Genomic DNA, 15674 nt, shown 5'->3' with positions numbered 1-15674 from the left:
TAGATGGAAAAAAGGGGAATTGGGGTGAGGGGAGCTGAGGGGGAGCGGGCCTGGCGGCGGGAGCGACTCGGGCCCGAGGCCGCGGTGCTCCGGGCCCTGCTCGGCCCCGCTCGGCTCCGCGGGTGCGGTCCCGCAGCCCGGCCCGGGACAGCGCCCGGCCGCGCACCCAAGGCGTGGTGCCCATAACCCCGCGGCCTTTGTTTAATGATTTTATTGAAAGAAGGAGACAGTTGTGGGAAACAGGTTTGACAAGGAGCTGCATTTCCCCCTCGAGGGAATAGCTTTTTTTTCACCCCTCTCTCTCTCCCCCTTTCTTTCTGTTTTTGGTTTCCTTTTGACATCAAAGTCAGCAATCGGTTCATTGCAGTGTCAAGATCATTATTTAATTTATTTATCTCCACGAGTTAAATAGCTACACACCTGCAGCCCGGCGAGAGGGTTGGAGGGATAACACGGCGCGGGGAACGGGAACGAAACGCAGGGGCAGGAGAGAGGGACGGGAGGGGGACGGCGAGGGAGAGAGGAAAAGAGAACGAGGAGCAGGAATAGAGGGCAAGAAAAGAGAGACATAAACGGGAAAAAAGGGAGAGGGAGAAAGAGAATGGAAGGAGAGAGAGGGGATAGAGAGAGAAGGGGGGAAATGAGAGAGGGAGAAAAGATTAAAAAATAAAGACAAGAAAAGAAGGAAGAAAGGTAGGAAGGAAGGAAGAAAAGAAGAAAAGAAGAAAAGAAGGAAGGAAGGAAGGAAGGAAAAGAGGAGGAAAGGAGTAAGAGAGGGAAAGAAAGAGGGAAAGTACGAAGGAAAGATTCCTGCCAAAGTTTACAACCCTGTCGCTCCTGTCTCGCCACCTCGCCCCGCTGTCGCCCCGAGGCCCCGGCCCCCCCCCCCGAGCCCGTCTCCCCCCGAGGGGCTCCCGGCTCAGGGTGTCCCCCAAAGCTGGGCCGCGGTGGAAGCGCGGGGCCCCCGCTCTGCCCCATCCCCGGCGGGGCCCGGCGGGCCGGGGCCGGCGCTCCCCCCGCCCGGCTCTGCCCGCGCCCATTGTCAGCCTAATGCGGCTGGATGTCGGCGGACACTGAGCTATCGGTGTTATCAGCCGGGCTGACAGCGCCTGTCAGCTGGGGTTACATCAGCGCCCGCCGCCGCCGCGCCGCCCCACGCCGGCCGCAGCCAGCCCCGCGCGTCCCAGCGGATCGTCCCGCGGCTCCGGGCCCTCCCCAAGCCAGCTCCTTTAATTGTCCTCATTTGTAAGAGCCGTTTTGTCATGCTAAACGAGGCTGGAGCAGCCATTCTAACCTCTCCTTTCAGCCCTTTTCTCCTCTCGCCTTTTGTTTACCTTCGCCTGATCTCTCATTTATTTATCTATCTATTCTTCCCCCGCTTACCCTCCCATTCAAGCCCCATGTATGTTAATTGTGTTACGCCGTTTAATTCTAACATCGGTCTCCAAAGAGCACTTAATGAGCAAAGCACATCCAAACACGCCGCGCTCCGGCTATTCAGCCCCTCCAGACGGATCCTCTGCCTCATCCTCCTTCCCCTCCTCTCTGCCCCCCAATTCCCTCCCTCCGCAGAGGGAAGAGCCCCCCAAACATCACTAATCGAGCCGGACAAGACGCTTATTCCAAACCACCCCCTTCCAGCACCGCCAACGCTCCCCTCTCCGCTCCAAATATTTCCTCGCACCGGTAAAACTTCAACGCCGCGGAGGCAACTTGGGCAAACCCCCGTTCCCCGACGGGATGGGGGTCAGGGCCGTGGGGGAGCAGCCCCCCGCAGCCCCCGGGCTTTGCTCCGCTCCATCCCCGCGTTCCGCCAAGTTCTCTCTCCCCGCAGCCGCGTTTCCCCGACGGGCTCCAAAGGAGCCCGACCCGGCTCGGCTCGGCTCGGCTCGGCTCCAAAGCGGCCCCGACCCGCTGCGCTCGGGGGTCGGGGCGGGGAGAGCCGGGGGCAGCCCCCGGTGCGGGACGCGGGGGGCCGCGGCCCTGCACTCACACACACGCAGTTGCCTCGTTTGATGACAGATTGTCTTTATTCAAAAACGTCTTTGTTCAACAAATGAAAAGGTTTAACGAGGTAAAATCCTGCCGGGTACATCTTAGTTTCTGTTTCTTCTTCCCCCAAGACATTGTGAAAACTTATTTAAATTGCCATCGTTTTTATTCGGTTTTTCGTTATTATTATTATTAGTAGTAGTATTAATTTTTTTACAATTCTACTGCCTGACTTCATACCTGACGCTCTGTCTAAAGTAAACTTAGATCTAGTCTCACTGGATCACACAAATTTAAGGACTATCTGTTTTAAATTAAGCAAACACTATCATATGTTTTAAATATAAATGTTTCTCCCCCTCTTTTTTTCTTTTTTTTTTTCCTTTTTTAACTTTGAAGAGCCTTTTTCTGACATGAAAAGCAATTTTACCTAGTAGTGCGTGGTGGCAAAATATATATATATTTATATATATATAACACAGCTGATCTCGTCTTTCAATGTGCAAAAGGAAAACAACAAGGGAAAAAAAATAAAATCAGAGTAAGACCGGGACTTCCCGAAGTCAAGTCCAAGTGACATGAGACCCCTGGAGAACTCATAGACATTAAGATAATAAATAAAAATCGAAACCGCCTCTCTCTCTCTTTTTTTTTTTCTTTTTCTCTTTTTCACCCCCGCTTTGTCCCGAAAGGGCAGTTCAAGCTTCGCTTTTCCTTTTTTGTTTTTAAACACATTTACAACTCTTACAAGTGCCGGGCTCCTATCTGCCCCCGCGATTGCAGATCCCCCCCCCGAGCCCGGGGCCAGCTCTCGGGGCGAGCTTTAGGCGAGAGCATCTCCGAGGCAGCGTCCGCGTCTGTCCCGGCCCGGCGGCGGGCGGCAGAGTCCTGGGTCGGGTGGCCTTTTGCTCCTGCAGGTTTTATGTACATGCACACACGAAGGAATCCCAGTTCCGGCCGCCACCCGGGGCGGGGGACACGCGCACGCACACGCCCGTGGGGTGCGGGTGGGTGGGTGTTACATGGCAGTCGCGTGTGCTGAAGAATAGGGGTCTATCCCAGTCTTGGTCATGCCCGGGAATAATATGTAGGCAACCGGAGGTTGCAAACTGGAAGCCGACCAAGCGGTACAGTTACACGGCACGACATAGCCCGGGTTAGTTGGCGAGGGGTGAGTGTGGGTGTGTTGGCTGGGGCAGCTCAAGCTGCCGAACGCCCCGTTCTGGTATCCCAAGGTGGAGGCGTAGGGCAGGGTGCTGGTGGCTAAGGTGTGAGGAACCTCAGTCATCTTCTGAATGGCGCTGGAGCTGAACTGGCTGGGGTCAAGTAAGGAGTAAGGTGCTGAGGTGGGAGGCAGGAAAGCCCTGGCCTTCTCCGGGGAGCTCAGCAGCGAGTCAGTGGCCCCCACGGGAAGCCCGGCAGCCTTTAAGGGATCGGTTTCCCCGAGGTAAGGCAAAGGGAAGACATACCTGTCCTTTTTCAGCAGGTTCTTGGGCTTGCGCCGGGGCCGGTACTTGTAGTCGGGATGCTCCTTCATGTGCTGCGCCCGCAGCCGCTTGGCCTCGTCGATGTAGGGGCGCTTCTCCGCCTCGGAGAGCAACTTCCACTCCGCGCCCAGCCGCTTGCTAATCTCCGAGTTGTGCATTTTGGGGTTCTCCTGGGCCATCTTGCGCCGTTGGCCGCGGGACCACACCATGAAGGCGTTCATGGGGCGCTTGATGTGGTCGCTGGGCTTGGACATGCTTCGGCCGGGCGGGCGGGCGGGCGGCGGTGCGGGGCGCGGCGCGGCCGTGCGGGGCTCCGGACGGCGGCGGGAGGAGGAGGAGGAGGAGGAGGAAGGAGAGGAGGAGGCCGAAGGAGCCGGAGGAGCGGGAGGAGCGGGCTCAGCTGATCATCACAGGTCCTCCGCCAAGGCCGTCCCCGGCGGGAGCCGTGCCGGGGCGGGGCGCGGAGCGGGGCGCGGAGCGGAGCGCGGCCCGCGGGGCCCGGCGGGCGGCTAGGCGGGCGGCGAGCCGCCGGGCGCTGCTGCGGGCCGGCCGTGGGGACGCGGGGCCGTGCGGGGCAGTTCAAAGGCGCGGGGCTGCGGCGGGCAGGCTGACATAGCGGCAGGGCGGTCACAGCGCGGCCGGGCGCCCAATCAGCGCGGAGGGGGCCCGCTTAAAAAGAGAGGGAGAGAGGAAGGGCGAGAGGAAGAGGAGGGGAGGGGACGGCGCGGGGAGGAGGAGGAAGGGAGGAAGGAGGGGACGGGAGGACCCCCCCACCCTCTGCCAACGCGCGGATTAAAAGGAAGGCTTTTGTGAGTTGCTGCGCTAAGAGCAGCTGTGGAGGAAGGGGGAAGGCGAAGGGGGTCATCCCCGTGCTCCTCGTCCTCCCCCGTGCCGGGGGTGCGCGGAGCGGGGCCGGTCCCGGCGCCCTCCAGGCTCTGCCGCCGCCGCCGTCGGGGCTGCGAGCGCTGCTGCTCTGCCGCTTCCCCCCCGCCTTCCCCGCGCTCCCGGCCGCTCTCCCGCTCCCCCAACCCCCGCTTTCCCCGCTCCGCAGCCCCGCTTAACCCCGGGAGCCGGCCCGCGTCCCGGCTTGCTTTGAATAATTGCCTGCCTCCCGCGAAACGCCCGTGGGAAAAATATTTATTAAATGGAAACAATTGTCCCGGCTCCCGGGGGGGACCGCGTTTGTTCCGGGCTTATTGGTTTTTAGCACCTGCTTTGGTTAACAAACCTGCTCCGAAAAGCCACCCCCGGCCCCCGCCCGCCCGCGTCCGACAGCGACCGGGGAGAGAAACGAGATGTCGGGGGGGGCTCCCGGGACGGGCGGGGGGGCGGCCGGTCCGGCCCCTCGGGGCTCCCCCCGCGCCGCTCCGCCCAGAACTTCCCCTCCTGCCCGGGGGGAACCTCGGCCGCGGCCTCTCCATGCCAGGGCGCTGCTATTTGGGGGCACTCACCTACCCCCTTCCTCCTCCAAATAATAATAATAATAATAATAGTAATAGAATAAACCACCTTCGTCCTTATTTCCTCCTTCTTCACAATAAATGACTTTCATTTGCCGGCAGAGCCCTGAGCGTGCGGAGCCGAGGAGGAGGAGGAAGATGAGGAGGAGGAAGAAGAAAGGGGCAAAGGACCTGGAGCCCGCTCACCTGGACGGGGCCGGCAGCACCCGCGGCTCTGGCTCTGCTGCCTCCAGCCCCGTCCCAGCGGCTTTTTTCGTTGCGCCCAGAAACGCAGCGCGAGTTTCCCGACCCTCGCCGGGACAGCCGTGCCCGGAGCGGGAGAGGGGGCGGCGGGCGGGAAATTCCTCAGGGAAATTTCCCCCCATCCCAAGGTGAGCTGCCCCGCGCTTGCCTTCACCCCCAGAAGCCGCTGATGTCCCTATGGGACCAGCAGACAAAAAAAGGGGGTGCAGGCGGCCCCTTCCCCCAGTTGCCCCCCCAGGGTCGCCTGCGCTGTGACCCCCTCGGGGACCTCGTGCCACGCGCGGTCCCGGTATCCCGGCGGGCCGGGGCTGGGATTTCCGAGCGCTGCCGTGGCCGTGGTGGGGTGACACGCGTGGAAACTTCTTTTTTACCCCCCTTTCTCTCGTGGAAACAGCGATCGCAGCGGCCCCAGCCCCGCGCTTCGCGTCCGCGGGAAAGGCGCGCTGGAGCCGCTCCCCGTCGCCCCTCTCCTCAGCACCGCGTGTTCCCCCCTCCGCCGTGTAAAACACACAAAACTCCCTTTGTTTTTATTGTTTATTTTCAAATTCTTCGAAGGAGGGGGAGAAATTATCATCCCTCGCCAAGACGAAACGAGGGGGACCTGGCGTCGCTCTCCAAAATCCGGGTGGCAAGACGAAATCGTTCGGGAGGGAGTGATGGCTCGCAGGCTCTGCCCGCTCCCGAAAAGTCTTTCCAATCAGTTAATGTTGCTCCACAATATTAATGATAAAAAATCGGCAGCCCGGCTTTCATTGGCTGCCGCCCGCGCCTGCTGCATCGCACGCCGCATCAGCTCGGGGCATTTCGGGCTCCAGTTTGTTCATTTACATCCCAGATATCCCCCCGCGAACAGGAAAAAAAAAAAAAAATAGGAGGAAAAGAAAGATTTCCTTCGAGACGCCAACGCCTCCGTCCTTAAATGCTTAAAATACTTCCATTTTCCCTCGAAATCACCTGTCCTGGAAGGGCGTCCGTTGCAGCTGTGCATCCCCCGAGGTTGGATTTTATAAAGTTTGTACAGTTTTTGGGGGGTTGGGGTTTGTTTTGGGGTTTTTTTTTTGGGAGAGCAGCGATTTCCAGGGCGGTGACTGAAATCCCTTTCTCCTCGGCAGCTTGTTTAGACACCAAAACTAATAGTGCGATTATTATTCCTGAATGATATCATGGTAATGCAGAGAGATAAGAATAGCCTGATAGGGAAACATTAAAATTATATTCTTGGAGATAGTTCATTTGGAGTAACTTTAAATTAGATGAGATCATGTAGCCCGAGATCCAGTATCAGCATAAATAGAGCTGTATTTCTGCCTTCATCCTCCTCCTCTTGCTCACAGGAATCATGGTTGTTTTTGCAACAGCCAAAAGTGAGAGAAGAACACCTATCATTTGAAAATACCCCCGTTCCAAACTTTATTTAGGAAAAGAGTGGATCTTTAAATAACTTTATTTTTTTTTTTTTAATGCTTCAGGCGCTGGGAAAAGGAGGGGAGTATTAATTGATTTTTAATTGAAGGAAGCACATTTTGGAAAGACTTCTGAGTGTCTGGAGTTTTTTAGAGACACTGAGGACACCAGTCCCCCTCGCTGTTCTGCAGGACCTGATGAGATTCCCACCACCAGGAATGCTTTTTCCAACTCTCTTGCATTAGCTCAGTGCACAGAATCCCAGCAGTCACTGCCAGGGATGATTATTTTGCTACTTTCCACTCATATTTACTTTTTTTACATGCAAGTGCACACATCCACTTATTTATGCATGTGCCACATATTAAAAAAAGACCCTTTTTAATCACATGCCATCAAATAATATTTTCTGAGAGAGATATTATGGAAAATATATGCACCCAGCAGCTCATACAAGCAGCAGCACTGATGCACTCACAGATACTGTGTGGAACAGACTTAAAGGTCTGGTGGGGGTTTTTTGCATTTTTACAGTATTTCTTGCTCAATTTTATCCCCCCTCAACCCTGAGAAAATCACTGATGCAACTCCAGCTACAAATAGTTACACGGATCCAGCCCCCTGCTTGGAGAGATTTAATGGAGCAGGTCACTGCCCTGGACATCCCTGACACGAGAGGGGAGCAGTGATGGATGTGGCAGATTGGATCAGCCCGGAGCTGCTTTCTCACCCTGGCCAACAGGAGATGCTTCCTCTGAAGGCACCACAACCTGCTCCAAAAATAAAGATTCCCTGTGGATGAGGACCCGGTTTAAGCCCTGAGGGTGAAGTTTACAGCCCTTTCAACGCTTCATTTCTGTTCTGCCCTGTGACGCTCCATGATCCCATGGACCCCCCCCATCCTTCAGCATAAGGAGCACTTCCAGATCTCCCTCCTCAAAGCTGATCTGTTCTTTGCTCTTTTGCAGCATCCATTTCTCTTTGCACTTTGCTGTTCATAGGAAGGTGATGTGTATTTTTTTCTCCAGGGGATTTCCCTCCTGGCTCAGGCTCCCTGCAGGTGATAACCCTGTGGTGTGGCCACTCACCACCAACACTAGGAAACCTGTCCCCTGCTGACTCCATGGGCAGGTCCAGGGCTGCTCCTTGGGGTGAAGGTCCTGCTCAGGGAGCCAGCAGCAGGATTTCGTGCCCTGAATTATATCAGCCTTCCCAGACCATCAAATTAAGCACAGTTCTAGAATTATAGAGTCATGGAATGGCTTGGGTTGGAAGGGACCTGTAAAGGTCATTGAATCCAAGCCCCTTGCGATGAGCAGGGACACCTTCCTCTGGATCAGGCTGCTCAGAGCCTCATCCAACCTCATTTTTAATGTTTTCGGGGATGGGGCATCCACCACCTCTCTGGGCAGCCTGTGCCAGTGTTTGACCACCCTCACTGGAAAAATCTTCTTCCCTCTGTGTGTCTGATCTTCTTCCTTCTCTGTGTCCCACATCTCCAGTTCTCTGTGTTGCCACAGGAAGGGCTGTGTTGGGCAGCACCAACTGCAGCCAGGCCAGCAGCCACTTGGGTTGACGTTGCTGACCCTGGGAAGGACATGGCACTGTGGCAGAGAGCACCAAACCTGTCCTCATGGAGCCAGATGGCAGCCTGGGCTCTCCAGGACCCACAGAAGGCCTCTGGGTACCAAAAACTCGAGAGGCAGTGCCACCTCTGGGCCACCTCCTGGCCTTTCCTCAGCAACTTTAGCAGTTAAATAATAGCTAAGGAGTGGCTGAAGAGCTGTTCATCCTCTCCAGGGTGAGAAATGCCTGGTGGGAAGCCCTTGGGATTCCCCTGCCTGGGGTAGACTCTCTCTGCAGAAGCCCATGAGGTACCTGGGTGCCTGAGCCCACCTCCCCAGGGAAGGGGCTGTGGAGTTCACCCACAGGCTTTGCTTTCCCTGCAGCAAAAGCAGCAGGAGGGAGAGCTGATGAGTCTCTCCAGTAAAATAAGTCCATTCACTGTGGCCATGGATGTAAACCTGGGGCTTGACACAGCGTTGACTTCCCAGATATTGCCTGGCCAGGGAGCCTCAGTCATTGTCAGCAGCACGAAGGGAAGGATAAACGACCTGAGCTCAGGAGTGCAGAGCAGGCTTGTAAGGAGAGGCTGTATCTTTTATTAGACCAACTGATACAGTCAGGAAAAAAAAAAAACCAGACAGGTTTTCAGGCACATGAGCTCTGAAATAGAAGCAACAACTTTCAAGCAAAGTGCCAAGGCTGAACTGTTTATCTCACACACTCCCCTGCTTCTGCTCCTGGGGAGGCTGATGGCTTCATCCCTGTGACACAGCATCCTGCTGGAGCAGCAGGAAGCACGGGAGTGTGATTGCTCCCAGCAGTGCCTCAGGCACAGGGGCTGGGAGAAACACAGGGGCCGGTCCAAGGCTGGATGAAAAGCTCGGGATAGGGGAGGGAAGCGACCTGTGGGGTTTGGGGTGCCAGGTGAGCTCTGGAGCAGCTTCTTCTGGATGGCTGACATGGAAGGAGCACGTGGAGAGCACATGTTGCTCAGACAGATGTGCCCAACTTCTGTGTCCTGCAAACAGAGGACACGCTAAAAACACTGTCCTGTTGTTACTGTGGTCCAGGTAAAATAATGTGAGAAGTGGAGATCTGCTCAAGGTGCAGAGAAAAATTCTCCTCCTCGTGATTTATGTGCTCTCAACACAGTTCCTAGGCTGGGGGTTCTTGCAAATCCGTGTCTTGTCCCCGAGTGGCACATTTTGCATCAGGATATCTGAGTGAGACAAATGGTGTTCAGAGGCAGAGCCTCCGGAGTCCCCGAGGGCTGGAGCTTCAGGAGCATCTGTTATTTTAGTGAAGGGTTCTTCAATTCATGTCCACTCTGTTTATTTTGGATCTGTCAGCATCACACATCCAGACAAGGGGGAGTGAGATTTTTCTGTCCAAACTGGCCTCTTTGGTCAGTGTGTTCCACCTTGTGAAAGCTCTGTCCCCAGGAACAGAGCCAGGCCCACAGTGCAGGGAAACTTCCCACCTAAAGGAACCAAACCATGCAAGAGCCAATACAGCTGCCCCCCTGCTCCTCTCACATACCCTGATGTGGCAGAAACACGAAGCCTCTGAGAAGACAACACCTGAGACACATCAAGGATCTGATAAACTGCCAATTTATCTTCCTGGAAGGACTCCAGGTCTCTTCTCACTACTCACACAACTGTCCTCAGCACCTCACCGTGAAGCTCCCGGGGCAGGTTGGGATCTTTTAAGCAATGAAGGCCATTTCTTCCCCATGACACATTCCCAGGAAAAAGGCAGGACTCCAAGAGTGCCAGTTGTTAAGTGCTGACTGCTATAACCCTGGAGAAGTTATCCAAGATGAACTGGACAACCTCCAGAGAACAGAAGGAGGTTTTGAGTGTATTGTTTGGGTTCTGGATTGCTGGAGATGGGTCACAGTTGTAAAAGATGCTCCAGTAAGCAAGAAATGCTCCGTGCTCTCCTGCATTCCATGGTAGTTACAGATGCTCTCCAGCCTCAAACCTGAGACCCTCCCTTGCTCTGTGCAACTCAAATATTGAGATGCTGCTTGGCTTTGGAATGAAATTGTGAAACAAGGTCTAACAGCCAAACAGTTCTGTTGTTTAGGGAAAATTCAACCCTGTCACTGACCTCCCTGAGTGAAGCAGCTTCAGAAAAACCACAAGGCAAGCACCCATCCCTACAGTTTGAAAGGGCAAACGCTGTTTTATGGGAGCCCAGATGCCTCTGAGATGCCTTTTGTTTCTTGCCAGATGTTTGGGGTGGCATCTTGGAGACAAACCTGCTCCCTGGCTCGTGCCCAGCCTGGGAAAGGTCCTCAGAGACTCAGCAGAACAGAGTGAGGTCACCTGCCCCTGAGCAGGGAAGGTGCCCACACGTGGCACACAGACTGGCTGTTTGCTCTGGGCTGAGTCAAATGCCATCTCAGAGACCATATTCTGGTGGGGACTCAGCAATGGGTCCCCAGCAGTAAAGGAAACCCCCCCCATCATCCTCTCCAGGACTGCAGACTCCTTCCCTCAAGGAGAGCAGCAGGGCTGTGGCCTCCAGCCATGCAGTGGTCTCCAGCACCCTCCCTGGACTGAGCTCCTGCCCAGCAAGGCTGTGAAACAAGCCTGCAGAGCCAAGAGAGGGGGAAACATCCTGCTGGACTCCAAAAAAATGAGGGGGAATGGAGGCAGTAAAGCATTTGGATGGAGAAGACCCAAATCCTTCGAGCCGCTCGGAGATCCACCTCGGTGGGGCTGCAGCCTGAGCTGCACCAACCCTGCTGCAGGACAGACACCACGGGTGGCAGCAGAGCTGCACTGGCCTGCAGCTCCCAAAAGGTGTTCCTGGTTGGAGCTGCACATTCCCTCTCCTGCTGTCCCCAACCTGGACTGTGGCATCCCTTACTCAGGGCCCCTCTTCCCTGGCAAACAGATCCCTCCACAGCAAACTTTGGGGGAAGTCTCAGGAACTAACTTTGGGGGATGGTGCAGATTATGTGATCATGGCTTGAGGAAATTATTATATTTTTAATTGAATTTTGTGTGCTATGCACAGATACTACAGTAGTGGGCCCTTTATCAATTGTTAACACGAATACTAATGAATACTAATGCTAATCATTTGTTTCTGGAAACAAATACAAAGATATTTGATGGGGAAAAGAAACCTTTCTGAATTTTAACACCAAAAATAATGAAATGCATCTCAGTCCAGTGGTGCCAGAAGACAAAACCCTACAGTCACAATCTGGTGACACTAAAGGTGAGATATGGAGCAGCTGCTGCTCGTGTTGGTGATTCTCACAGAATCACAGAATGTCTGAGCTGGAAGGGACCCACCAGGACCATCCAGTCCAACCCTCAGCCCTGCACAGGAACATCCCCCAGAGTCACTCCCTGTGCCCCAGAGGATCAGCCAAATCCTCCTGGAGCTCTGGCAGCCTTGGGGCTGTGCCCACTGCCCTGGGGAGCCTGGGCAGTGCCAACCAGCCTCTGGGGGAAGAACCTTTTGCTGAGATCCAACCTGAGCCTGCCCTGGCACAGCTCCAGCCATTCCCTGGGTGCTGTCCCTGGTCCCCCCAGAGCAGAGCTCAGTCCCTGCCCCTCCTCTGCCCCTGCCCAGGCAGTTGGAACTGCACTGAGGTCTCCCCTCAGCCTCCTCTGCTCCAGCTGAACACACCAAGTGCCCTCAGTGTCCTCACAGGGCTCCAAATCAAGACCCTTCCCCATCCTCATTCCCTCCTTTGGACACTCTCTGATGGCTTTAAAACCAGCCTGACCCAGCAGGGCCGAGCTCCAGGTAATGACTCAAGGGAAAACTCAACAACGTCGGCCCAAAACTGCAGCAAAGGCTCCCCGGGAGCCACATGAGGGCAAAGCAGCCGCCCTAGGGCAGAGCAGAGCGATGTCCCCTCCCCGGAGTCGCTCCTGGAGCCGATCCCGCGGGGCCGGAGCCGGTCCCAGCCGAGCCCGCGAGGGAGCGACGCACCCGCTTCATTATTTATTTGCCGCGCTGATTTACAAGGCACCCATCGCTCCAGCAGCTGCTTGTTCTTTACGAGGCTTGGAGATGAAAGCCGACGATGCTTCCACCCGCCCAGCCCAAAAAGGAAGGCACGCTCTGTAACCCTTTCCTGCCCCTGGAGTCAGGGATTCTGCGGGGAGCAGTTTAGCCGGCAGGAGATTCCAGGAGCGGCAATTAATGAGAGGCTGGGATGAAGCACGTCTTACATCTCGTTCCAAATACGGCCAGAGAGGTTCACACCGGGGCGGGGGAGGAGAACGTTAAAGGGAGGGCCTGCTCTGGAGCACACCCAGTCTGCAGCACCTGCGAATTTCCCCCCCAGGATAAATAACTGAGATATCTCCGTCACTTGGGGCTGTTCAAATTATTCATAGCACATAAATTACCAGGTGTATTTAGTCTGTTGTTCCCCCCCCCTCCTTTTCCTACACACTCATGAATCACTTGGAAATAGATTCTGATTTCTGCAAGTGTGTCTATTAGTCATGATACAGAGACGTGGCACGGATCACATGGCACATGCAAAGTCCTGTGGCCAGTGGGCTGTTGGCAAAGACTCTTTTTTGGTCTGGTCTCTACATCTGAACTGTGATTCAGGTCTTTTGCTGCTCTTTCTGAGCCTGGATTGGTGATGGGGCTTTTTTTCCCTTTCTTTTTGGTGAATGATGGAAGCAAAGATGGAGTTTCCCCCTCCCCTTTTTTTTTTTTTTTACGAAGTGATGGGAGCAAAGAGGGATGACCATGGAGATGCTCAGCACAAAACTGCTTCATGAGGCAGGAATTTAACCTGAAGTATCATGGGATATTCTGAGTTGGAAGGGACCCAGAAGGATCCTCAAGTCCAGCTCTTAAGAGAATGGCTCACACAGGGATGGAACCCACGGCCTTGGTGTTACCAGCACCAAACTCTGCCCAACTGAGCTCATCCCAGGGTCTCCCCTGCTTCTCCTGCCAGTGTGGCTGCTCCAGCAATGACCATCCCCCCTGTGGGGATGGTTGTCCTCCCTGAAGTCGCTCTGACCTGCAGTCCTATCCAAGAGCATTGATATCCACGTGTGCATCCAACATCTGAGCTTCCACAGGGGCCAACCAGTGCTGCCCATCCATCTGCAAGAGTCAACACACCAAGGCAGTGTGTGCTCAGCCTGCCAGCCAGAATGTTCCTGGGAAGATGTCTGGACAGTGTTTCACTCCCTGCTGTTCCACTGTCTGCCTCAATCCCAGGTGCTGAACATCCAAGGCAGGGCAGTGCATCAGCCCCATCCCCTCTGCTCCAGCCCTTTGCCTCCACAGGCAATTCCCACCCCAGCAAACAGGGTTGCCCCGATGTAATTCCAGTGTTCCACTGGCCATGGAGGGAGAGGAAGCTCCTTATGGCTGGAATACAGTGTGCCCACCCAGCTTGGGCAGAGGAGAGAGGTGAGGGGACACAGGGGGAGGGGAGGAGGAGGAGCTGTGCCCGGCCTTCCTCTGCTGCACATGGGTCAGGTTGAGGGGACAGGAGACTTGTCTGATTACTGGCCAAACAATAACGAGCAGCAGGAATTAAACACATCCAATTACTGCTGTTATTCCGTGGGCAGAGGCTGATGTGAGAATGCAAACACAGGGAGCAGAGAGGTCTCTGCCGGGGAAAGCTGGAGGAGCCTTGTAACTCTCCCTCTGAAAAGGAAGTTAATCAACAGCTGCACATTTGCAGGGCAAGGAAGAAGAAGGAGTGCTTTGTACACAGCACTGAATTCTCACCCTCCCTGGGGCAGCAGAGAAGTGCCCTGATCAGCCCCCTCCCCCGGGAAGGATTATGGGATGGCACGAGATCCATCCATCCAAACACAGCCCAGGGCAGAAGCCCGAAACATCTCCATTTCCCTCTGGAGCTCCTGCCTCTGTTGTGATCCAAGGGTTTGGGATGATCAGGTGATCTCTCAGACCTGCCAGATGTGGTGGGTGTGGAGGACCCAAACTGTGACATCCTCTCCCTCCCAGCCCTTATTGGTGCTGGTTTTAGTTTGGGAGTCTGGGCTACACGGCTCCTGCTCTCACAGACCTGTTCAGGAGGAGGCACCGAGTTTCCAGACCAAAGGAGTTTTCGGTGGCCAGTTTGAGCAGGATAAAGACAACTTTGCCTCGGTCGGCTCAGTGCCTCCCTTCCAGCTGCAGTGACACAAGTAACCGTGTAATGAGTCCTCAGCCAGGGGCTCGTTTTGCTCTCTCTTCTCGCACATCATCCATTTCTCCAGCCACTGGAGTCCCTAAATCCCAGCCGAGCACTTTCAAGAAGCTGAGCCCCATCTCAGCCCAAAGGACTCCCTCCCATCCCTTGCCATGCTGGAGGTTCGCTGCAGATGAGTGAACTGGTCCCACGTGCTCCCCAAACTGAAGAATTTCCCAGATTTTCTAGGATTAACACTCTCACCAGAATCACAGGTGATTATTGCTCCCTTCGGTGCTTTCACATCCTTGGAATAACGCCCCAGGGATCCATAACAATTAACCGACTTCAGCATCTCGCGCTGCCGTCAGTCAGCGACACAGGAGGGGAGAGCCTCCGAAATGAATCAAAGCGGAGGAAATAAGTAGTTTAGCCCTTTTCTTTGCCATTATCCCCATGTTAACACCAGAGTTTTCCCCGTGGGACGACAACAATTTCTGCTGGAGCAGAAACTCCCTGAGATAAAGCGAAGGTTGCAGGTTTGTTCCTGTGCCTGCGCTGCTCTTCAGCGACACATCCCCAAAACCAACTCCAAAGAACAGGAGGAGAGAATTTTCCTTCTTGGGTGGCTTCTTCTGGCTTTTGGGAGCATCCCAGCACACGGTTTCCCCCAAGGTTAAAGGTGTGCTTGAGTCCCGAGGGCAGGCAGTTTGGCAGCGCTGGAGCTGCTGAGCCCCATCGCTGCCCCGACACGTGTTTTCTTCCGTTTACGGGGAAGGATTCTTTCCCGATTAATCAGTCCTGCTTGTGTATTTAATTGCAGCCCAAAGCCTCTCTCTCTGACTCATGCCGTGCCTTTATTCGGTCTCTGGCAGGTACGTGTCTGCTACTGGAGTCAGAGGGCTCCTGATCCTCAGCAGGATCTCAGCACCGAGCGGTCCAGGGATGCAGTGGGATGGGAATGCAGCCTCCTGGCGCATCCCTGGCTGTGGACTGCTCCTGCCTGGAAGCAGCCCTGCCATCTCCAGGTCCGGAGAGGCCAGGCAGAGCCTGTTTGCCATGAAAGGCCTCTGGAAGGCTTCTCCTGCCAGCCCACCTCGGTGGCTCCTGCCCAAGGGCTCTTTGGTCACAGAAAGCCAGGCACGGTGGCTTTCAACATATTTGTCCTCCCTCCAAAATCCAGGGCTTGTCTCTGTAGCCCTGGACCAGCACTAAAATTTCAACCTGGCTGTTTTGCTTTTTTAGTATTTTTTTTTTCTCTGAAAACATTGCCTGATTTCTAAGGCAGGAGTGCCAAAAGGTGGTCATCCCTAGATGATCTTTAAGGTCCCTTCCAACCCAAACCATTCCATAATCCTATGAAAACTGCTT

The 15674-nt window shown here is 55.0% G+C and overlaps 1 protein-coding gene across 1 annotated transcript; it reads right to left on the bottom strand.

The window, feature by feature from the left end:
* Nucleotides 1–2007: 2007 nt before the first annotated feature.
* Nucleotides 2008–4405, bottom strand: SOX14 (SRY-box transcription factor 14). The gene is made up of 2 exons (XM_064666642.1): nucleotides 3462–4405; nucleotides 2008–3308 (listed from the first exon to the last, which is right to left on the bottom strand). Exons 1-2 carry the CDS (start codon nucleotides 3731–3733, stop codon nucleotides 3011–3013), a joined length of 570 nt encoding a protein of 189 aa, XP_064522712.1. The 5' UTR covers nucleotides 3734–4405; the 3' UTR covers nucleotides 2008–3010.
* Nucleotides 4406–15674: the final 11269 nt, after the last annotated feature.

The sequence above is a fragment of the Pseudopipra pipra genome, chromosome 10, assembly GCF_036250125.1.
Source record: "Pseudopipra pipra isolate bDixPip1 chromosome 10, bDixPip1.hap1, whole genome shotgun sequence".
In the NCBI taxonomy this organism is placed as follows: Eukaryota; Metazoa; Chordata; class Aves; order Passeriformes; family Pipridae; genus Pseudopipra; species Pseudopipra pipra.
Note: the sequence above shows the minus strand (reverse complement) of the source record. Positions and strands in the feature narration are given on the sequence as shown.

Excerpts from the sequence above, each read along its gene's own strand:
- SOX14 (XM_064666642.1), bottom strand. The coding sequence starts at position 3,733 with ATGTCCAAGCCCAGCGACCACATCAAGCGCCCCATGAACGCCTTCATG. Across the intron at positions 3,309-3,461 it reads AACCTGCTGAAAAAGGACAG|CCAGTTCAGCTCCAGCGCCA; the intron begins GTATGTCTTCCC and ends ACTTGACCCCAG.